The 26,292-nt window shown below is 31.2% G+C and overlaps 1 protein-coding gene across 1 annotated transcript; it reads left to right on the top strand.

Moving 5' to 3' along the window:
* The first annotated feature begins 3,717 nt into the window (after positions 1 to 3,717).
* LOC144855335 (uncharacterized) lies at positions 3,718 to 11,777 on the top strand. The gene is made up of 4 exons (XM_078713158.1): positions 3,718 to 4,278; positions 4,438 to 4,482; positions 9,362 to 9,406; positions 9,970 to 11,777. The coding sequence occupies exons 1-3, from the start codon at positions 3,798 to 3,800 to the stop codon at positions 9,367 to 9,369; spliced, it is 534 nt and encodes a 177-aa protein (XP_078569284.1). The 5' UTR covers positions 3,718 to 3,797; the 3' UTR covers positions 9,370 to 9,406; positions 9,970 to 11,777.
* Positions 11,778 to 26,292: the final 14,515 nt, after the last annotated feature.

The following is a 26,292-nucleotide window of genomic DNA, read 5'->3' as shown; positions in this document are numbered from 1 at the left end:
TCAACAGAACATAACATGGAACTGCAATAAAGGAATTTGTTGATACGTATAAACAATTTTACAACATGGCGTGCAAATATACAACACGATTTGATAATTACAATAATAGTAATATCGCACTTTGATTACGTTTAGGCAATTATGACAAAAACGAAGACCCATCACTGAGTCGCCAAAGTCATCCAAGTGAAGGTAAATTACCAGTAGATAAAGATAACAATGATATAGTTATTGTCATGATGAAACAATGATCTTTAAGTATGTACTTAATGAGTTGTTTTATCTACTTCATGCAAACCAAGTTTGATCAATTCAAGACAAATGCACAGAAACATAAAACATGGCCATCTCACCCAAATAATAAATGGTAGCGAGCGAGCTAGTAATCAAACATAGGTTATTAAGATAAAATAGTTAATAGTTATACTCAACAATTGTATCTCAAATATTAGAATGATATAAAATCATAATGCTACTATTACAGTTATTTAATAAAAAATAAATCCCAAAGTGGTGTGGGTGGTAGTGTCAACAATTATGCCATCTCCAGGACAATGTAACTATTATAGTAATATTAATGACTAGCAGAAGTTTTAAATATTCTTTTGATAACACACCTTTATAGTCTATTATCTAATATGTTATTTAATTTAATCTCTTTCTGTTTTGTTCCAGTATGCATTTTGTTAACAATCACATTTTTCAGAGTATATTCCTTTTGGCCAGGAATTTGCTTGCGTACGCGCGCTTAAAATGTTAAAAATTGTCAAAATTTATTTTCGATGAAATTAGAGTACGTTTCAGGCAATTTTAAGCCTTTAAAAAATTGCCATGACTGCGCAGATTTTTGCACGCGCACTGCGCTTTAAACGTTAATGCGCACTCTTTTTGCCCGATTTCTGTTTTACACTCTTTCTTTAATAATATCATCATATTTGATTCACGTTTCAACTCGAAATTGCGTTATACGAGCACGTCAAAAGTGACAGGCTACGTACGTGTAAGTTAACAAAATGGTGAAAATATGCTAAATTTTAAAATTAATATATATCGTCAGAATGCAGGGGAACACCTATTTTTTATTTCATTTTCTTGAAGTGTATGTATCATATGTATGATTTATTATCAAATTAAGAGAACAAAAGTTGATTAACTCATCATTAATTAACTTCAAACGTGCTTCTACCATTCCTTTGGATCAAATATTTCCATTGGGTCTACATCAAACCAATCATAATCATCTGGCGCATACATACAGCGTAATACGGTCGTGGTCCTCCTACGCCAGGATAATAGGCCTACAGTTCCAAGTGCCATATGCTTTTTTTTGTCAGAGAAATACGCTAAAGTGCTAAAAAAAATGTTTTTTTTCCATTGATATCAGGCCTTTATTATTCGAATCTTTAAGAGAAAAGTCCATTTATCTTTATTTTGAACACATTTTGTAAATATTCTAGACTCGACTACAAAACCACGCTTTGTGGTATGATGTCATCGTAAGCTGAGCTTTCCTGTGATTGGCCTGTGATCATGGTTAAATGTTTTTGGAGTGAAGCTAAGAACATTTTGAAAAATAGAGTTGCTAGGTCCTGGGGGGTTGGACATATTATATTTTGAAATATAAACAAAATATAAATGTCTCCAGAAAGTTTTATAGGCCTAAAAACATTTAGAAGCAAAAATCAAGACTATTCCATCATAGGTCATCTTGAATAAGCAGTTTTGCTTGTTTAACACGTTTAATATCCACACCAGTTAGCTGAAGGGGGTTGAGATTGTGTACGTTTGCAACTGATAAGCATTTTCTTTTCATTAACGTTCATTTTATTTATGGAAGACCAGTTACAGAACAATTCGGCACCTCATATACAAACCTGTATAGAATAGAATACAGTACATATGTCTTTACATATAGACTTAATTGTACTTTTGCATTTGCTAGATAACTGTTCAGATACTGTAGTGTCGTCCATATATAAGTCATTGATAAAGATGATAAAGAGAACAGGTCCAACCCATTTCCCCTGGGGACACCACCCTTCGGACACACCTTTCACATAACAAATTAGTTTAGATTAAATAGCATTTCACAAATAATACTTTTGGTGATTTTTGCACTGATGTTATTGATGATATTGGTCAGAAGTCGGATTCGAGTCAAGTCAAGTATCATTTATATTATATATATTATATATATATATATAATATATTATATTATTATTTATATTATATATACCTAACTTTTTCTTACCTTTATCCGCCTTTTTCTTTTTAATTTTTATATGTGTTACTATGTTGTATTCACTGAACCACTTTGTAAATCAGTAAATTTGAATTCAATTCAATTCAATTTCATTTTATTTCGGAAATATCATCCATATAAATAAACTTATAAACCATAAAACTAAACTTAAGTATATAGAATGCTTCTCCATCTACAATACATTTTGGAGTTATGGAGCATATGTTTGCAAACACAAGCAACAAGGATGTTACCACTATTCAACATACGTTGCATGAAACTATAGGTAGATTTTCGCATGTACTCGTTAAAGGAAGGAACACCATGTTCAATAAACATTGCACTGGCACTACTACTTCTAGAGACATTAAGTATACGGCGCAGAGCATTATTGTAGCATACATTAAGAGATCTAATATTCTTCATACGATAGTTACACCAAAGGGCTGCACAATACATATTAATACAGTAAGATCTAAAGAGACAACATTTAACATTGGTAGAGCATTTCATAAATTTACGATTGAGTGAGTTGCTTCTAATACACAAAGACCTGTACTGACTTTGAATGTCGGCCTCATCACTGCAATCACACATAAGAATATGACCAAGATAGGTACCTTTCTCAACATAAGCAAGTTTTTTACCAAAAAGTTTAGTAATAGAATTACCTTCAAGTTTGCAAGTACGAGGACAGAAACGCATACAAAAAGATTTCTTATCATTAAATAAAACATCATTCTCTTGCGAAAACTCTTCACAAACATGTATCAATAGCTGGAGACCAGCAACAGAAGGAGCAAGTAGAACAAGATCATCCGCATATTAACTAAGATGATTCAAGATAATGTTTCTACATTGGCAACCCTGACACAAACCACTTAGTCTACAATTTAGAGTACTAATATATATGTTATAAAGGAGAGGGGACATAACCCCACCCTGTCTAACTCCATTGGATACTGTAAATGGATTTGAAACAGAGTTTCCCCAACGTATCACAAAACTCTGTTTCTCATACCAACATTTGAGCAATTTAACAATACAAAGATTATTACCATTGTTAATGAGCTTATTATAAAGAGTCCAGTGATTGACTCGATCAAAAGCCTTACTGGCATCCAGAAAGCAGGCAAAAACTGGACTACCATTTCTATTGTAGTAGTCAATTACATGTTTTAAAACAAAGATACACGTATCAGTCGAGTGTTTCGCTTTAAATGCAAATTGGTAGTCATTGGAATTAAAAGTATATTGGAATGGAATTGAAAGTATATTTCAGTTTAAAGAAAGAACAAATAAATAAATGTCAAATATCAATCCTCAGGACATAAGGACATACTATATACATAACAAAAAAGAATATTAGAATATAAAATCAATAAATCCACATTTATTATTTTTTATTTATTATCCACAGTTTCGACTCTTTAACACATAATGATATTATTATTAATAAATCGTATTATTACTATTATTAGAATTGAATGATGAAGATTACAATGAACTGCTCACCGATGTATCTACTTGGTGGAAGGAACGTGGAAACATTCACATGCTGAGAGTGTTACTTAGCGAGTTCACGAATCGTGATACAACCATTACTTTGACAAAAATTGAGAGTGAAAGTACACCATATCATCCGCTTGGTCTACTTGAGGGTCCTGGACTTCTCAAACCGACAGACATTGGTATCCTCATTGAAGCTACTAATATATGCGGACTTCAGGGAGTTCAAGACGTGATTGCAAACATTGTAAAATTACCGAACTTCAAATGCATTCCATTCAAACATTTTTCTGAGCATCGAAGAAAATTGATAGCGTTTGGTCAGCAATTGGATACAGAGAACATGGTAACTATTGGCCGCCTTAAAGGCATTAAGGAGGTCAACAAAGACACAGATCCGTTTTGGTTAATCTTGAAACTGGAAATGAAAGGCACACTTGCAGAAGGAGAAAAGATGGTGAAATTCATTAAACTGCTTACAGATAGAAAGATGATGAAAGAAGTGGATGCATTAACAACACTAAAAGGTGAAACAATGCAGTATAAGCTCATTCACAAATTCAGCAGAAATAACATGTGTTTGTAGTAGAATGATTTGAGGAAAAACAATTATGATAAAAGGTTTTTATGATGTTATATTTATCAGCATGGATATTGTAACTAGTACTAAAATACTTTCTTTATAGGTGAACAATCAAGGAGTGAAGCTGGACCATCAAGTAATACAGAAAGTATGTTTTTTATTTTTTTTTCACTTTAACAATAAGTGAAAATTGTGTTACAAATTCACTTTGAGTATTGTACTTATTTAATAGCATTTGTATACGTTTTATCGATCTAATATAGTCCATGGGCTGGAGGGGGTTACCGTGCACCCCCCCCACAGTTAAACTTCTTTGGTATCATTTTCTTCCCACGGACATATAGAGTGAAAAAATCGATGTTAACAAGAAAAATATAGGGATGCATTGTATGTACTTGCGTCATTTGTAATGATCATCAGTGTTTTATCTTCAAATATTTTTTGGGGTAGGGGGTAACATTTATCCTAATAACCCAAGAATCCAACATCTAATTAGTATTATCTTAGTAACATTGTGTAGCATACATCTTTTAAAATCTTTTAAAATTTAAATAAAATTAATCGGAAGATTATTAAGGTCAGTAGAGGTCAAAAGGTCATTGACCTTTTGCAAAATGCAAATTTTTCCCAAAATATAGATAAATTTCAATATCGTATCTACAATTTTCAATATTTTTTATCTTAATTGTGTTTTACTTGTGCTTACTGACATATTGAATAAGAAAATATATGTTAACAAGATAAAAATTGCAGTTCATTATATACAAATTGTTATTTTTTATTGTTAAAAATTGCAATAAAAATACATTTTTTGGGGTAGGGGGTAACAATAATAGCAATAACCCAAGAATCAAACATCTAATTAGTATGATCTTGGTGTCGTTGTGTAGCATTCATGTTTTTTAATCATATAAAATTTGAATAAAATTAATCGAACCATTTTTAAGGTCAGTAGAGGTCAAAAGGTCACTGACCTTTTGCAAAATTGCAAATATTTGCCATAAAGAGATACATTTCAATATCAAATCTCCAATTTTCAATATTTTTTATTTTAATTGTGTTTTACTTGTGTTTACTGACATATTGAATAACAAAATATGTGTTAACATGAAAAAAATTGCACTGCATTAATACCATTGACATGTAATGTTGTTATTCTTCAAAATTACAATAAAAAGACATTTTTGGGGTAGGGGGTAACATTTATCCTAATAACCCAAGAATCCAACACCTAATTAGTATTATCTTGGTACCATTGTGTAGCATACATCTTTTAAAATCTTATAAAATTTAAATAAAATTAATCGGACGATTAGTAGGGTCAGTAGAGGTCAAAAGGTCATTGACCTTTTACAAAAATGCACATTTTTGCCAAAATATAGATAAATTTCAACATAGTATCTACAATTTTCAATATGTTTTATCTTAATTGTGTTTTACTTGTGCTTACTGACATATTGAATAAGAAATTATATGTTAACAAGATTAAAATTGCAGTTCATTGTACATAAATTATCATTTTTTATTGTTAAAAATTGCAATAAAAATACATTTTTTGGGGTAGGGTGGAACATTAATAGCAATAACCCAAGAATCAAACATCTAATTAGTATGATCTTGGTGTCGTTGAGTAGCATTCATGTTTTTTAATCATATAGAATTTTAATAAAATTAATTGAACCATGTTTAAGGTCAGTAGAGGTCAAAAAGGTCACTGACCTTTTTCAAAATTGCAAATATTTGCCATAATGAGATACATTTCAATATCAAATCTCCAATTTTTTCAATACTTTTTATTTTAATTGTGTTTTACTTGTGTTTACTGACATTGAATAACAAAATGTGTGTTAACATGAAAAAAATTGCAGTGCATTAATACCATTGTCATGTAATTTTATTATTCTTCAAAATTGCAATAAAAAGACATTTTTGGGGTAGGGGGTAGCATTAATACCAATAACTCAAGAATCTAACATCTAATTAGTACGATCTTGGTATTGATGTGTACCATATATGTTTTTGTAATCATGTAGAAATTAAATGAAATTAATCGACCGATTACTAAGGTCAGTAGAGGTCAAAAGGTCACTGACCTTTTGCAAAAATGTAATTTTTTGGCAAAATGAGATATATTTCAAAATCAGATCTCCAGTTCTCGATATTTTTTTATTTGAATTGTCTTTTACTTGTGCTTACTAACATATTGAATAAGAAAATGTGTGTTAAGATAAAAAATTGCAGTACATTGTATAAAAATTGTCAATTATTAATTGTTAAAAATTGCAATAAAAAGACATTTTTGGGGTAGCGGGTAACATTTATAAGAATAACCCAAGAATCAAACATCTAATTTGTATGTTCTTGGTATCGTTGTGTAGCATTTTGTTTAATTTTATTTATAATAATGCATAATTTTTATTTGAAATTCTACACAACGATACCAAGAACATACAAATTAGATGTTTGATACTTGGGTTATTCTTATAAATGTTACCCGCTACCCCAAAAATGTCTTTATATTGCAATTTATTATTATTAATTAATAATTGACAATTTTTATACAATGTACTGCAATTTTTTATCTTAACACACATTTTCTTATTCAATATGTTGGTAAGCACAAGTAAAAGACAATTCAAATAAAAAAATATCGAGAATTGGAGATCTGATTTTGAAATATATCTCATTTTGCCAAAAAATTACATTTTTGCAAAAGGTCAGTGACCTTTTGACCTCTACTGACCTTAGTAATCGGTCGATTAATTTCATTTAATTTTTCTACATGATTACAAAAACATATATGGTACACATCAATACCAAGATCGTACTAATTAGATGTTAGATTCTTGAGTTATTGGTATTAATGCTACCCCCTACCCCAAAAATGTCTTTTTATTGCAATTTTAAAGAATAATAAAATTACATGACAGTGGTATTAATGCACTGCAATTTTTTTTACATTTTGTTATTCAATGTCAGTAAACACAAGTAAAACACAATTAAAATAAAAAGTATTGAAAAAATTGGAGATTTGATATTGAAATGTATCTCATTATGGCAAATATTTGCAATTTTGCAAAAGGTCAGTGACCTTTTTGACCTCTACTGACCTTAAACATGGTTCAATTAATTTTATTAAAATTCTATATGATTAAAAAACACGAATGCTACTCAACGACACCAAGATCATACTAATTAGATGTTTGATTCTTGGGTTATTGCTATTAATGTTCCACCCTACCCCAAAAAATGTATTTTTATTGCAATTTTTAACAATAAAAAATGATAATTTATGTACAATGAACTGCAATTTTAATCTTGTTAACATATAATTTCTTATTCAATATGTCAGTAAGCACAAGTAAAACACAATTAAGATAAAACATATTGAAAATTGTAGATACTATGTTGAAATTTATCTATATTTTGGCAAAAATGTGCATTTTTGTAAAAGGTCAATGACCTTTTGACCTCTACTGACCCTACTAATCGTCCGATTAATTTTATTTAAATTTTATAAGATTTTAAAAGATGTATGCTACACAATGGTACCAAGATAATACTAATTAGGTGTTGGATTCTTGGGTTATTAGGATAAATGTTACCCCCTACCCCAAAAATGTCTTTTTATTGTAATTTTGAAGAATAACAACATTACATGTCAATGGTATTAATGCAGTGCAATTTTTTTCATGTTAACACATATTTTGTTATTCAATATGTCAGTAAACACAAGTAAAACACAATTAAAATAAAAAATATTGAAAATTGGAGATTTGATATTGAAATGTATCTCTTTATGGCAAATATTTGCAATTTTGCAAAAGGTCAGTGACCTTTTGACCTCTACTGACCTTAAAAATGGTTCGATTAATTTTATTCAAATTTTATATGATTAAAAAACATGAATGCTACACAACGACACCAAGATCATACTAATTAGATGTTTGATTCTTGGGTTATTGCTATTATTGTTACCCCCTACCCCAAAAAATGTATTTTTATTGCAATTTTTAACAATAAAAAATAACAATTTGTATATAATGAACTGCAATTTTTATCTTGTTAACATATATTTTCTTATTCAATATGTCAGTAAGCACAAGTAAAACACAATTAAGATAAAAAATATTGAAAATTGTAGATACGATATTGAAATTTATCTATATTTTGGGAAAAATTTGCATTTTGCAAAAGGTCAATGACCTTTTGACCTCTACTGACCTTAATAATCTTCCGATTAATTTTATTTAAATTTTAAAAGATTTTAAAAGATGTATGCTACACAATGTTACTAAGATAATACTAATTAGATGTTGGATTCTTGGGTTATTAGGATAAATGTTACCCCCTACCCCAAAAAATATTTGAAGATAAAACACTGATGATCATTACAAATGACGCAAGTACATACAATGCATCCCTATATTTTTCTTGTTAACATCGATTTTTTCACTCTATATGTCCGTGGGAAGAAAATGATACCAAAGAAGTTTAACTGTGGGGGGGGTGCACGGTAACCCCCTCCAGCCCATGGACTAATAGGGTCACAAACTGAATTTTATGTAAAATTAAATACTATATTGGCCTATAATGTTTTCGTCTTTAAACGGTATAGATGAGAAAAATAAGTTGTTTCTAATAATTTAAGTGGCCTGCCATGCATACCAGCATGCATCGCACGCAAATTGATATTGTTTAACCTAATCTATAATTTTAAAGCATTTACTGTATAGCAGTCAAATAATTATGTTTGGAACTGAAGTTTAATAAGGTGCAGTTAAGATTTATGTTCTGATGTGGTACTTTAGTGAATGATTTCAATGCCATTTTGCAAATTGTATTACAGTTTGGTTCTATAAAGTTACCAAAAAGTAACAAAAAATGTGAAAAATATATAAAATAACAAGTTAAATCTTAATATTTTTAGTTGTTGATTAGTTCAAAGTTTAAATAAAATGTTATAGTAATAGTATTCATCATCATGGATATTGTAATTACTTTTCTAAAATACTTTTTTTTTATAGGTAAATGATCAAGAAGTGAAGCTGGACCATCAAGCAATGCAGAAAGTATGTTTTATTTCAATAGAGTTAGAGTCCTTATATTCTACTTATTTAGACTTTTATTGCAGAATTGTATAATTCCTTGTTTACATTAATATTTATTAATTGTGAGTTACAGTTCTTATTTGATAGTATTGAGGCATTTTCTAGACTGTTTACAGTATGGTATATATGTAACTCATGGGCGAAAATACCAGGGGTGGATTGCAGTAAGGTCTTAAGCCTGGTCTTAGACTTAAGCCCAAGATGAAACCCTTAGCAACGATGGTCTTAGATTAAAGACCATTGCAATATGAAGTCTAAGCCTAAGACTATCAACGATGTGGTTTTAGATTATATGCCTCCAGGCGTGCCTAGCGGCGCGATGCGAGCATACAGCCGCACGATGCGAGCGCACAAGTTAAAGTACCTAGGCCAGCAATAAATATCATGGCGAATTTATAAATTGAATTATTGTTATAGTAATTTAATAAAAAACAATTTTCTATTTCTTATATTTTTCAAATTTATCATAGATTTATATATATATAAAACCAAAAACATAGAAATTTGTATTTACTTTGTTGTAGAATTATCAGCCAGCAACAACAACAGTATCTGAATGGTGTGATGAACATTCCCAAAGAAATCTAAAAAAAATGAAAATGGCAATCAGCGAGCTCAAGTTCAAGAGTAGGAAGACAAGATGAATGAATTCATTAAGAAACTTGATGAAAATAATTAATGAAGTTAATGAATTGACGAGTTTAGATAATTGATATTTCCATTCCATTTTTTTACTACTCCACTCTCAAAGACTTTTAATAAGACTTTGTTTATGTAAAGCATCTTGTGTACATGATTGTCTTATGAAACTCTGAGGGTCTCTTATGATCAGCAATTGCCAGATGGATCATCATCATTAAATATGGTTTTAAAAAAAAGTGGCATAACGGCTATGAGCGCTCACTGGCTAAACCCAGGGGCCCCAGAGCTTATAGGGGCTCCTTAGCAGTGCCTAGAGGGAAACGGGCATTCAAATAATATGTCGAAAAAGGCTAAAAATGTCCAAGGCCTACAGCGTTGGAGGGCCAATTAGGTTCCCTAAACCAGGGGCCATCTGCGTTATACTTTGCTACTGCTTACCAGGCTTTGCTACTGCTTAGCTGGATAGCCCCTCTCTCCGAAGAGAAGTTTAACATACATAACCATATCAACACCCCCACCCCCGCCCGATAATGGTATAGTCCATTCAACATCGCACACTAATGAGACACACCTACATCAGGTTGTCTTCATTTGTTTTAACACTGTTGTGTGTGTACGTCAACAAGAAACGAACTGAAAAAGTGGAAAAAACAAAGATAACGAAGCGAAGTGTCATACTCTGTTATCACACTAGTGAAATATGTGAATTAGTACAGGCTTTGCTATCAGTGATTCGTTGAAAATCGATATTTTAGGGTGTTCCCTAAAATAGAAAATAAGAGATACGTTTTAAACCGTTATTCTAGGCTAGGAGAAGACTAACTAGAATAGAAACCGATACATTCTAAGAATTCCTAAGTTAAACTACTAAGAAAACAAAGATAATAAAGCTAAGTGTCGTACTCTGTTATCACGCTACTGAAATACGTGAATTAGTACAGGCTTTGCTATCAGTGATTCGTTGAAAAGCGATATTTTTGGTTGTTCCCTAAAATAGAAAGAAAAAGATACGTTTCAAGCCGTTATTCTAGGCTAGAAAAAGACTAGAATAGAAACCGATACGTTTCTAGAACTCCTGAGTGGAACTACTAAGAAAACAAAGACAACAAAGCGTCAAACTCTGTTATCACGCTAGTGAAATACGGGAATCAGTATAGGCTTTGCTATCAGTGATTCGTTGAAAATCGATATTCTAGGATGTTCCCTAAAACAGAAAATAAAAGATACGTTTCAAGCCGTTATTCTAGGCTAGAAGACGACTAACTAGAATAGAAACCGATACGTTTCTAGAACTCCTGAGTGGAACTACTAAGAAAACAAAGTGTCGTACTCTGTTATCACGCTAGTGAAATACGTGAATTAGTACAGGCTTTGCTATCAAGGATTTGTGGTTTCGTGAATATGCTGGATCAACTTCAGTATTGAATTATCTTATGGCGGGATCTGTCCACTTATTTGTATAAAGTTATTTATAAGGAAAGTTGTCTCTGTTTTTTTTTTTTTATAAAGAGAGCCAGTTGAAATATAATGCCCTATCATGGCGGGGTGGAGGGGGGGGGGTGGTGTGGTATTTTTTAGAATTGGTTTAACCATTGGTATGTGATTATTTTGTGAGAAAACATCGCTGAATCATTTATATTAAGTTATAATAAGGCAAATTGCATATTATAGATTACATTATGAATCAAACATTTACACTCCCTTACAAAAATTTGCTATAGAATTCTATAAAAAAAAATTCTATAGAAGATCTATAGAATTTTCTATAGATTTTCTATAAAGTTTTTTATAGAAACAATCTATAGAAATTCTATGGAAACTCTATGAAAACTCTATGGAAATGCTATAGATATTTCTATGGAAACTCTATGAAAATTCTATGAAAACTCTATGGAAACTCTATAAAAATTCTATGGAAACTCTATAAAAATTCTATGGAAACTCTATAAAAATTCTATAGAATTTCTATGGAAACTCTATAAAAATTCTACGGAAACTCTATCACTTTTCTATAGAAACCTAACAACTTTCTATAGAAAATGAGTAGCCAAACAATGTTTATTTTCTATGGGTGGTTGAGATCTTCAGCTTGAAATAAGTCCGCTATTAGACCTTCTTTCATGCGACAGCAAATCGTTTGTTAGGCCTAGGCGAAAAGAGTACTGTAATAAAATCTAAAGTCAATTTTTCATCTGCAATTTATTGAAATATCAATAAAATATTTAGGATAACAATATAAAAACGAAATTACAGATATACATACACATAAAAATATACTATTATACACTATTAAATATTGTTTTTGCAGTTGAATAACTAGTAGTTGGTTCGGTGTCTTTTATATATATATATTCTGGATTGTTTTGGTTGTACCTTGTGGGAAATAGGGATAATATCACTGTAAAAAGATCAAGGTTTTGGATAAATTAAATAACTAATTTTGAATTAAAAATATAAAACTAATAATTACACATCAGCATACACTTTACCGGTCAGTTATGAGTTGGAGTAATGAATAAAAGAATTAATAACAAGGTGCAACAAAATATACAAAACATAAAAACTATTCAGTATCTTATTCCTGCTGTGGCTCACGGTGCGCTAACCTTCTGTGTTTTGTTCATCTCTTTTACTTTGTTGGCCAATGAGTGTCGCACAAAAAAACAGCTTTACAGTATAATCTGGTAACGAGATGGCGAGATCTATAAAACAATAGAATAAGGACAGAATTGTTTATATCATGATATAGGCTTAAAACTTGTTGTTTTTATTTAGGCAATGAAGTAGGTCTTTTCTTTTAAAGGCACAAAACGAATTAAATTCTTAATTAGCTAGGCCTAGCTTCTCTAACAAATCCCAAGTCACCATATGTAGGCCTAGTAGTAGTAGGCCTTACTTTGGCTGGCTTGTTGGCCTGATTCTCATAGGCCTACTACTATTTAGGCCAAAAAGCATATATTCTTATATTATGTAACTCATATATGGTATGTGTAAGCTAGGTTAATAATACAATACTAATTAACCAACATTTGGCTAAGACTGTGCATGATTCAAAGTATCATCTTTCTTCAAATAAAATTAGAGGCTAGCTTGCTTGGCTGCTACACAATTAAAATCCTCCCGCCGATTTTCTTCTTGCAGTTGCACCAAGCTATCCCATGAGGCACTGCATGCATGGACCAATCCATTATGGCTTGGTGGAGTAGTGTTAAAACTATAGGGAGGTGTTAATTAACGACTCCCATTAATTAAACAATGAAAAATGATAATAATTGATGATATACAGTAAGCAAAAGTTGATATAATTCAAATACACAGTATTGATAATTAGTTCTTGTTAATATTACAAATCTGTTCTATAGAATTAAATAAAAATATTTTTATAGAATTTATATCAACTATTCTATAGAATTTCTATAGAATGATTCTATAAAATCTCTATTAAAATTCTATAAAGATTTCATAGAGTTTATATAGAAAAGCGTTGTATTGTTTTTCTATGTTTTGTCCAAGTTAATTAGATTTTCAACAGTCTATAAAGAAAAATCATATTCCTTTACATGCAAAATTGTAAAAGGTATTATTGTAATGCTATTGGCAAAATCAAAATGTAACCCCCATTAAACAATACAAATTATAATAATTGATGATACAGTAAGCAAAAGTTTATATAATTCAAGTACACAATGATAATCGTTTCATGTTAATATCCCTTACAAATTTGTTCTAGAATCAAATAAATATAATTTTATAGAATTTATATCAAATATTCTATAGAATTCGTTTATAGATTTTCTATAGAATGATTGAATAAAATCTCTATCAAAATTCTATAGAGATTTCATAGAGTTTCTACAGAAAAGTGTTATATTGTTTGTCTGTATTTTGTCCAGGTTTTAATTTGATTTTCAACAATCTATAAACTGGTAAAGAAAAATCCTATTCTTTTACATGCAAAATTGCTTATCATATAATTTTTTGTAAGCAATGAAAAAAAAAAGGTTGTTATTGGCAAAATAAAAATGTAATTATCAATCCACTTCATTCCATGATATTTCAATAATGGTGAGACAATGTATTAATCACATATATAAATTCATAAATAAATTCTATAGAAATTCTATAAAATTATAGGTTCTATAGAAAAAAAGAAACATTCTATAGACACAAAATAAATTCTATAGAAATTGAAATATGTTTCTATAGAAATGTTGTACTTCTATAGAATAATAATAATAATAATAATAACTGGTACTTGATATAGCGCATTATGCTGAAAGCCTCAATGCGCTTTACAAAGACAGAAAATTTTGAAAAATTACAAATTAAAAAGGTGGGTTTTGAGGAGAGCTCTATAAAATGTTCTATAGAACTCTATAGAATTCTATAGAACTTTTTTGTAAGGGCTTTACTGATTGGTTGAAAGTTTCACATGATTAAATATATTTTAGATTATTGTTCAACAAATAGTAAATACTATTATATAAATGACGTCACATGACTACTAATGCACATTCAGCATTTTTTGTAATTGAAAACCAACCAGTAGAGTGCGCCATTTGTTTTGCTTAGCTGCAAAAATCCGAGCACCACATTCTTAAACTAGAGCCTTATTTTGACATTCGATTCAAGGTGAAAGTGACGAATAAATTGAATACAAATTTACTTTAGAACAGTAGGTGTGTTTAAATGTTTGATTCATAATATAAAAAGAAATATACATTGGTTGCCTACTTATTTATATTGTAGATGTATGCATCAATTTTTACTTGTCAGTATGTTTATCTTGGGTCATAGTTTATGGTTTTGAACCAAAGTACACTCAACTGCTCTACATGTTACAATATATATATATTTGTATTTTACATATTTGATTTTGTTTATTATGTAACACAGGTTACTTTCCTCCTATTATCTCAAGTCTTATTTTTGTATTTACATTTTTGTTAATTTAATGGGTTTTTTTTGTATATTTGTAAATTTGATTGGCTATAAATAAATGAGGATAACAAAGTTATATTTTTGTAAATAAAAGTGAAAAAATTAATACATTTTGCTTATGTTTTATCACGGTTTTGTATGACATATCATTATATAACTAAAACACAATAAATTGTATGCAACAATGGAAGCTAAGAAATTAATTGATAGTTTTACAGTTATAAAAAATTAATTATTAAATATTAATTAAATACAGTTGAACCTCTCGTAAATGGCCACGGCCACTTATTTTTACTAAAAATTTGATTTTTTTGTATGGTAAATTACCTCCACTAAACGGACACCCAACAAATTTGTATTGAATTTTGACAACCAAAATACACTTTTGATACTTATTGTGCTTTATTTTAAAGCGGTTTTAAAAACATTTCCGTGAAGAACATTCCTGTGGTTTTTAGATGAGATGAGAAAACTACACTGATTATATATATATATATTACATCGATTGTATAAACTCATTTACAAGATATATTATGCAAATATTGAGGCCACTTGTTATCATTATGAAAACTCACAAATAATCACATCTGATAACTTATGACAATATTGACAATAATTGGTTGAAATAATGTATATTTACAGTGTTTTTTTTTAGTTGTCAATAATTCTTCTATATCTAATATATTTCATAATTTAATAGATATGCTTGAATTCTCTGCTTATCAACTTTTACATCTATTTATGCGAGTTGACATTTATTTATCAAGCATAGAAGGATGCAAAATACATAACAGATAAACAAACATTGAAAGGGAACACAACTAGAAGATACATCATCTTATTGAAGCTACTATTAATATATTTCAAATCATTGGTGGCGCTGTTGAAAATAACTTTATAAAGTTATAATTATTTGCAATTACTTTGCAATTAATCTAATAATCATTGATGCATTCACTCTCCTGACACTAAGCAAACTTTTACATGTACACTCTTAAACCTACGAAAGCCTATTAGGGCCAACAACAAAATAATATTGCTTTCACAAATTCGAAATAACGAATTATTAATTCGTTTTCTCGAATTATTAATTCATTATTTCGAATTTATTTAAGTAATTTGAAATTTCGAATTATAAATTCGAAATTTCAAAGTAGTAATTCGTTATTTCGAATTAAATAATTCGACGTCTGCCCTTTCTAATGACATCCCAACCATCCCGGATTACATTAGCTCATAGGGTGCTAATGCAATCTGGTCATCATGCGTTCTGAAAACCATTGGATTAGATTATATTTCACTCGTAGCTTAAATTATCAAGAGATTATTGAAATGTTAGCAGAAGATCATAATATTTTGATAAGTAAACGGACATTAAAGCGAAGGCTGAAAAAGTTTGCCTTAGTCGAAGAAAACGGCATTCTGACGAACTGGAAGTCGCTGCGTTCATTGAAAGCCAATTACAGACGTCAGGGATGCCACATGGGTACAGGTGGATGCACATTCGTTGTACACAAAATGGGTTAAACATAGATAAAGAGACGGTCAAATAATTTTAAACCTTCCTGACCCAGAGGGTGTCGAAGCAAGGAGACGACGATGACTACACAGAAGAATTTATCATGTACCTGGCCCAAACTATATCTGGCATATCGAATAATTTGAATTAACGAATTACTAATTCGAAATTTCGAATTACTAATTCGAAATTTCGAATTATTAATTTGAAATAACGAATTAATAATTAGAAATTTCGAATTAATAATTTGAAATAACGAAATAAATAATTCGAAATTTCGAATTAATAATTCGAAATTTCAAATTACTTAAATAAATTCGAAATAACTAATTAATAATTCGTTATTTCGAATTTGTGAAAGCAATATTATTTTTTTGTTTTTTTCGTATAAACCATTGCACTATGATAATTGTGCACACAGAAGCTAGCTGTACAACATTTATTTATCAAGCATGAAGGATGTAAAATACAAATAAACAAACATTGAAAGGGAACACAACTAGAAGATACATCACAAAGTTACTATATCTTACAAATCATTGGTGGCGCTGTTGAAAATAACTTTACATAATAACTTGATGAAGGCAGAAGGTGTATAAATAGCATTTGTTGCAATTAATCTACTAATCATACATTCACTCTCCTGACACTAAAGACAAACTGTTACATGCACACTCTGAAACCATTGCACGTACTATGATAATTGTGCACACAGAAGCTTTGCTGTACGCATTCAGACAACTTGCATATCTAGACAAATTGACCTAATTAACAGCAAAAAAAAAGGCAGAACGTTCACACCCTGGTCTAAATCAGTGCTAAAAAAGTGTGTAAATTTGTAGGAATAGCTAGCTGCCCGGAAATCGCCTTTAGACACTATAACGTTTTGTGTACAAATGTTTTTTTTAAAACCTACATCTCCATCCACCTCAGCCCCAATCATGGTTGGAGCCGGCTGACTGAACACAGATTGATGCTGTTTAAAAGAATTTTCATACAATAATTTTTAATTTTGTAAGGGTGACCTCAATTCCTCCCACTATACTTTACCCCTCTGTATTACTAAAGTGTTTTTACTATTAGTGGGCTCGCCCTCTATCAAACCCCACCCCCACCCCCAAAATCTTTCTGTTAGCTTTTTTATTGTTTCATAATCGTTTCCGACATTTAATATATGACATATTCCCTCCAGTTTGGAGTTGTGTGCTTTCTTTTTTTCCGGTGACATAGATAACAGTTATTTTTAGGCCAATTTTTGGACGACAAATTTATGTCTATTGAGGACGACGTTTAAAGTTTGATGTGTATGCCGTACTAAACGTCAAATTAAAACAAAGGCATACTGCATGGAACTGCATTATACGATCCGATATTATTTATTGTCATGTCAACTAGGTACAAATGAAATTTGGTTGGTTGATTACATTTACTACTAGACAAACGAATACAAAATAATGCGTCGTAACCGGTGATTTTAAATTAAAGAGATTTTACAGATTTGCTATTAAAGACATGGTTGAATAAACGAATGCTTGTCAACAGCCTTTAGTGTTTTGATTCAGAGTGAATGTCATAGTCTATAGAGAAAGTTTGATTTAATGCTTCTTTCATATTGACCCTAATTTGTCAGGTGCCTCATTTGTTTGCAATCCCTTTCTTAGTACATTCACTAAATTTGAGTCCATTACGAATTAAAATAACGCTATACGAGCAGGTTAAAATGACAAAATGCTGAAGTGCTGAAATAGTAAAAGAGAAAAAGGCAATTTTAAAATGAAAATAATTCTTCAGAATAAACGATGACCCTCACTTTTTTATTTTATTCTGGAAGCCATTGAGTTGTAGATATAAATTCATGTACACATTTGACGTACAAAATGGTGTGACGTCATCAAATGGCCACAAGTCAATTTAACTTTTTATTTCTCTTTCGTCATATATTATCACATTCAACAGAACGCATAGTGTTTATTTGTGCCCGATGTGCTTGTTCAATTAATTATCTTTCTCATGACTTCCACCATTTTCATTACGCCTAAACACCTTAGTGAAATCAATGTAACTATGCATTATTAGTAAAGAAAGGACACCAGAGACTTTATCTGTTGAGGAAGCTGAACCATTAATTATAAAAAAAACCTAAGAATTACTTTATCGACATTAAAATGTCGATAAAGTAATTCTTAGGGTTTTTTATAATTTCTTTATTGAGAACGTTTTAACTTTTTCTTTATATGCGGATTTTTAGTCTTAGGGTCAAAGAGAGAAACTCACTACAAAGAATTGTTAACTTAAGTTCTAAATTAATAGGTTGTCAACTTCGTATCTTATCTTCTTTCTGTGACATGCAAACTCTAGAAAAAAGTAGAGCTATTCTAAACAATGTTAACCATGCGTTGTTCAGTGATTTCGAGCTCATGCATCTTAGGTGTCGCTTTCGATGCCCGGCATGTAGAAAAAACCGGAAAAGAAATTCGTTTTTCGTTTAAGTTAATAGGTATTTAGCCTTTAGCCTTTTGCTTTTCATGACAACTGCCCGGGTGTTATGTAAATATATTTCTGTATATTTTGTCGGATGTGTGGAAAATACATAATAAACAAGCAAACTATATTATAGTTTACTGTAAGGCCTACCGAACAAGCTACTTAACAAATTAGTTATAAATGCTTCTGTAAGACTGAAAATAAACAATTATAAACGGTTAGAGTTTAAAACGTTAACTGGCTCTCGGAAATTTTAGGAATTCGGATGTCTTTTTCTAAAATATAATCGTTGCTGTAGTGACCATGTTCTTAACTTTTATGATGTTTAACATTTTTTTTCATAAATATTATACTGTGTTTTTGTATTTTAAATCTTATTTTAAATTTGATTTGTATTTTTGTTTACTGTACAGTGCATTGAATTGTTTACTAACTAATGTAGGCCTACAATATATTGTTGTATCTAACAAATAATGAAAATATGGAAGACAATAAACTACTGGCGCTTTTTTGTGTCATTTTACTGAAACAGATATGTAGGTAAAAATTTATCATTTTTCTTCAGTGATTTGATTTAATGCGTGAGTAGTCTATTCGTGAATTTCGCAGCAACTAAGAAACATTTGGCACTTTCATTGCAGAAAAATACAGTTTGGTATCTTCTTTGAAAGAAAATAAGTACAAATTAAAAACTGTATACTATACATATAGTTATCGTTCAGATTTAAGAATATTTCCTACTTTTTTCAAACATCTTTAATCTGTTTATATTTGAAGAACATGTGTTCTTCACCTTCAGTGATGCCACAATGATTGCAATGTTTGTTATCTTTTAATTTCCAGATGTATAGCTTTTACTTTGTAGTGCAAAACCTTGTAATTTAGTTTTGCTAATTGTGTATTTTTCATTTAACATACCTTTGATATTATATTTGTTGGTTTCTTGTATTATATTATACGATTATCTAATTATGTGATTTAGGGCAGCTCAATTTAGCTGCTAATACAAATTGCGTCTTGATTTGTAATGTAAATATTACGATGTGGCTGCCCAATTTGGTTTATTCATAATCGTTTCCGTCATTCAATATATGACATATTCCACCCAGTTTGGAGTTTTGTGCTTTCTTTTTGTCTCGACGTTTTGCGCTGCCTTCCAGTGACATAAATAACAGTTATGTTTAGGCCAATTTCAGGACGACAAAATTATGTCTATTGAGGACGACGTTTACATTTAAAGTGTGATGTGTATGCCGCACTAAACGTCAAATTAAGTTACAAAACAATAGGCCTATTGCGTGGAACTGCATTAAACGATACGATATTATTTATTGTCATGTTTAAAAACAAGGTACAAATGAAACGTGGTTGGTTGATTACATGTAATTAGACAAACGAATACAAAACAATGTGTCGTAACCAGTGATTCTAAAGAGATCCTACAAACTTGCTATTAAAGACCTGGTTGAATAAACGAATGCTTGTCGGCAACCTTTAGTGTTTTGATTTAGAGTGATCAGTCTACCAGTTTGGCTAAGCTTAACGAATTTATTGAGTGGATGATCGGAATCATTAATTACATTTTTAGGATACCATTTATTATGATGGCATACTAATACTGTTGCATTTGCCTGGATTGTATGTATTATTATCTCTGATTTTATCTTCTTTAACACGAAGATCATCTGTAATGTCCATTATTTATTTTCTTCTTAATGTAATAGCCTATAGAGAAAGTTTTATTTAATGTTGGGTTTCTTTCATATTGACCCTAATTTTCAGGTGCCTTGTTGAACCCACAAATGTGAAAACAACCACAAATGTGAAAACAACCACAAATGTGAAAACGTATCACCCACAAATGTAAAAACAACCACAAATGTGAAAACGTATCACCCACAAATGTGAAAACTACCACAAATGTGAAAACTACCACAAATGTAAAAACGCATCACCCACAAAAATGTGAAAACAGCACCCATAGGCCTAAATGTAAAAAAAATGAGAATTTTTCGCCCACAAATGTAAAAAAAAATACAAATCAAATCAAATTTAGTGCTAGGCCCAAACATTTTTTATCGAGTTAATATTAATGTATTTATAAACATTGTATTGAGTTTTTTCAATACTTGTGTTTTCACGATACGTCTGTTAGGGTCGTCGTTAACGCGTTGGATTATTACCATTTACTGCTTGTGCGCGCGATATGTGCATGTTAAGTCTCAAGTTAATGTATTAACTCAATCAAAATTGTTTGAGTCTAGCACTAAATTTGATTTGATTTTTTTTTTTACATTTGTGGGCGAAAAATTCTCTATTTTTTTTACCTTTGTGGGCGTTATCAAATTTGTGAGCGATGGTCGTTTTCACATAGTCTAGAGCTTTATTGGTAGTATATGATATATAATTCGTCAACATGATGATTTTAACTATAGTTCCATAAATATATGTATGATAGTAGTCAATGCAATGATAGATATTAACTCAAAGTCTGTATTCAACTAAATATTTATTCATTTCCGTCTGTTTGGTAGTCATGCGAAACCGAGTTCACAATCACAATAATCCTACACTTTATTGTTTGAACAAAAAGCTACGGTTATACAGATAAAAGCCTAATTATGTATGGGTTTAGTAAATGTAGCCATTATACTGTTGGAGTGTCGTGGAATTATATGTAAGTTGTTTAGCTTCTACTGTTTCTACTGGTAAGTTTTACCCTACATGTATGCTAGTATCAATTACATTCATTCATTTCTCGCCTCTTGTTGGTATGTATTTTCTCTGTTTGGCCAACAGTGTATTTATATCATTGTGACAATGACGTAGTCAAGCTTATTTATTTTCAATCAATGTGAAGTTCTACAGTTATCGGGACCAATACTTAATTCATTCAGGGAATATATTCCATTTATTTTAGCTTTTGGTTTCACTTTTAATAGAGAGTCTATATTGTAAAGTTTGCTTGTTTGTTTTTCGTGCACACCATCTAAAATAAAACTAATTCGTCACTTTCACAAATTATAGGTACTTTTTGTGATAACATATAATTTTTCTGACACTTCAGGGTTGGTTTACTTAGTTAAGTGGCTTCCAGGTAGCTATATAAGTTGGGGACCCATCATGAAACGTCACAAAATAAACATAAATATTCATTAGTCATATCCATAATGTAAGAATTGAGCTAACTACAATTCGCTAACGCAAACGTTTTCTGTTGAGCCGACTATGGGGTTCGAATTCCATTAGCAACACTACCGGGTACGCGTGCCCTCATTCGGCAGCATTTTTTGTTTTCAATCATGCTAAAAAATAAACTATAGATGGCGTTATCGAGTCAATTTAACATACATGCGGAGATGACGTGATGCTTGTTGCTTTTTTTATAGTCGCGAATAACGATGTTGTTATGGTCACAGTGTATATCGGCCTCTATCCTCCAATCCTCTTTTTACGTTTATCTGTTATTTGTCAAAAAATGTTCTAAATGCTTTTGTATGCAATGTTCCCCAAAAGCCTAATTATTTTCTTTGCAAAGTCTACAAAAGGCGCAACGGCACCTATTTTTGTTTTGACTTAATAATTTATTCTTCCAATCTCGTTAGCAATACTGTAGCCTATTATAGGCCAAAAGACGTTTATTCACAATTCACAGTTCACAATTGCAATTTCAACTATATTTGAACTCATCACGTTGACGAGTTAGGCTATCACGCAACGCACATGCTATTTATTAGGCTTAGTCTACAGCAGGCTGCACCACAAAAATTGTACAAACAGCTTAGCATCTATCAAAACAGTTCAACAAGCGTCAACAGTTGGCACATTAGGCGCAGGAGCCCCGGATAGCGTTACGAAGTCGTTAACTCTGTCAGCCCATGGTCAGCCCAACTAATGTGTTTTTCCCAAGGACAATTTATCAATAACTAAACTTTGTCACCACCCATAAGTGTGCTGTTCATTTTCTATTGACCAATGAACACCAATGTAACTGGACCTGAGTTTCTTGCTATTCGACCTTGGGTGCAAATTATACAATTAATTGATGTTAAGGCCACTGACTACTCTTTTCTGTATAGAAACACTGAATTGACTAAATAATAAGAAAACCCTACAATAATATTTACTACTAGGCCTACTTGATATGGTGTTATACAAGAACTATATTAAAAGAATTGTTAAACGTTATATGTAAAACATCACTTAGATGATATCTATCAGATATATCATTTTCTAAACATTGTTTCATTAGTTATATCACGAAAAAATAAGTTAGTTATAAATAAGTAAGTTATTTCTCCATGAAAGTTTCTCCATTGTTATATTCACATCACATTTTCATTTTCTGACAATGTGATTGAAAAAATAGTCAATTATATTGGCGGCCCAAAACGATGATGTTTACTGTTGGGCCTACAGAAATGATACAAATTCTCAGTTGATATGACACAAAATTTACAGAATTCAGCACTAACAACATACCATATTCTTCAGTTCAGGTCACAAGTATCAGGGGCGACAATGCAAACATCCCGCCAAAATTGTCCTTCTAATATATCTCTGTATTGCCAAGTAACACATGGGAAAAGAACAAATAAAAAACAAAAACCATTCAAAACAGACCTATTTCTGTTTTAAAAAAGATTTAAATGAAATAATTCTTTTTAAACACTGTACTGTACTTGGAAACACGTACTTGATTTGTGATATCCTCCGTTAAAAATACAGTAGAAAGTGTCCCCTTAATAGGGGTTCTACTGCCCCTGGAACAATTCCTAAAAAAAATGTCCTCTTCATAGAGGTTTCGCAGAAAAAAACCAATACCAATACTGATCTGGACTCGGAAATTAAAAATGTAGCAGGCAACTTTTCACCAATGAAAACTTTCAAGACAGACAAAGTATCATAATTATTATGATATCCATTTTTATTTAATAGCGATAAATGGATATAAATATTTCGTCTTTTTTGTTATTTTGTGATGGAAAAAATATTGAGTGAACATTGGCACTGAGCTTAAATGTTCCCCGTCCCCTTAATGTCCCCTTTATAGGAGTGTCCCCTCAGTAAGGATTGGCTGTTTCGCCCCTTAATAATAAATGATGGTGTCCATCTTATTTCCTCTCAATTTTAATGTGCTACACCCGATAATAGAATACACATCTAGCTCGTGTGCACTTTAAAGAACCTAGTACATCTTTCGAGACGAGTAGGGGGTTACCCCGGTGTATTAGTACATCACAGCCACTGATCACCAGCTGGGCCCTCTGGGAGACCAGTCTTTGATTGAAGAGGTTACCCAGTATAAATATATATTTCAATTCAATTCAATAGAATAACTAGGCTCCCATTTGATACAATGTGTTACCCAATGTGCTCAATTTGATTGTGCTACCCAATCCATGCTATCCATTTGAAATAATGTGCTACCCATTTCAAAGAATGTGCTACCCGATAATCCATATAGAATAATGTACAGTACAATTATATCCATTTGATTGTGTTACCTAATGTGCTATCCCTTTGAAATAATGTGCTATCCATTTGAAAGAATGTACTACCCGATAATCCTTATAGAATAATGTACAGTACAATTATATCCATTTGATTGTGTTACCTAATGTGCTATCCCTTTGAAATAATGTGCTATCCATTTGAAAGAATGTGCTACCCGATAATCCTTATAGAATAATGTACAGTACTATATCCATTTGATTGTGCTACCTAATAATGTGCTATCCATTTGAAATAATGTGACTATCCATTTGAAATAATGTGCTACCCGATAATCCTTATAGAATAATGTACAGTACTATATCCATTTGATTGTGCTACCTAATAATGTGCTATCCATTTGAAATAATGTGACTATCCATTTGAAATAATGTGCTACCCGATAATCCTTATAGAATAATGTACAGTACTATATCCATTTGATTGTGCTGCCCAATGTGCTATCCATTTGAAAGAATGTGCTACCCGATAATCCTTATAGAATAATGTACAGTACTATATCCATTTGATTGTGCTACCCAATGTGCTATCCATTTGAAAGAATGTGCTATCCATTTGAAAGAATGTGCTATCCATTTGAAAGAATGTGCTATCCATTTGAAAGAATGTGCTACCCGATAATCCGTATAGAATGTACAGTACAGTTATATCCATTTGATTGTGCTACCTATTGTGCTATCCATTTAAACTAATGTGCTGTCTGTTTGAAATAATTCAAGTTTTTTTGTTTTGAATATGTTTTGCTATCCATTTTAAACGTGCTAAACAAGTTACATATTTGTTAATAGAAGTTTGCGGTACACCCATGGAGTAAAGAATATTTATATTATTCTTTACTCCATGGGTACACCACGTATATTAGTTCTGAAAAGAACTGTTGAGTTGCTCGACGTTTCGATTTACTCTAAAGTCAAAGTCTCCAAAGCTATTCCATCATGCCGTATTCGGGGAATCGCCCACAAGTGTTTTCTCAGAGCAGGGTATGTTCCGTATGGGGTTCTGTATGCTATTTTTTAATAATGTACAAAAAATGAAATGAATAATCATATTAATTATCGGTATGTACGGAGAAAGCTCGAGCGGAAGTCGAGGGTTACTTTTGCCAACAAGACGAAGCGCGAAACAAATAAAACGCAGCGCGAAACATCTGAAATGATATATAATTTCTTAAAACATGAAAACACAGAATATATTATATTAATATAATTTTTTAATATTTCCAAAGGCTCGGACATGGAAGAAGGGCCTTAAAAAACTGAATTTCTATATGTTAGACCACATTTCCATAACTTTTCAAAACTCATCGAACCCTCTGCTAGTAGGCCTAATTAATATAGGAGCGTATCGCCAAATCATTAGAAAGAAAACATGGCATGAAGATGTAATTAATCAAACAACGGCCAAAGAATACCAACAATTTTAATTCGATTCGTAATTACTACGGTGGTGGACTAAGCCTAGTTTGAAACTATAGTAACCATTTATTTTAGAAAGAAAGATAGAAAAATTTGTTTCCATCTCCATGTTAATACCAAGGCACTTTTCAATTAAAAATTCTGGCCTAGTATTCTTGCAAGGTCGTCACAGCTCCAGTTACAAAGGTCGTCACAGCTCCAGTTACAAACGGTGATACAAAGTGTCAATCATTTGACCAGTGAACAGCCCACTGGTAGGATAGTCCTTGAAATCGTCCGTAAAACACATTAATCACTCACATCAGTCATGCCGCTAATGGTTGAAAACCTCA

The sequence above is a fragment of the Antedon bifida genome, chromosome 11 (genome assembly GCF_963402885.1).
Source record: "Antedon bifida chromosome 11, ecAntBifi1.1, whole genome shotgun sequence".
NCBI classification, from domain to species: domain Eukaryota; kingdom Metazoa; phylum Echinodermata; class Crinoidea; order Comatulida; family Antedonidae; genus Antedon; species Antedon bifida.
Note: the sequence above shows the minus strand (reverse complement) of the source record. Positions and strands in the feature narration are given on the sequence as shown.

Coding starts and splice junctions, on each gene's coding strand:
- LOC144855335 (XM_078713158.1), top strand. CDS start 3,798: ATGCTGAGAGTGTTACTTAGCGAGTTCACGAATCGTGATACAACCATT. Junction 4,279..4,437: donor TGCATTAACAACACTAAAAG/GTGAAACAATGC, acceptor CTTTCTTTATAG/GTGAACAATCAAGGAGTGAA.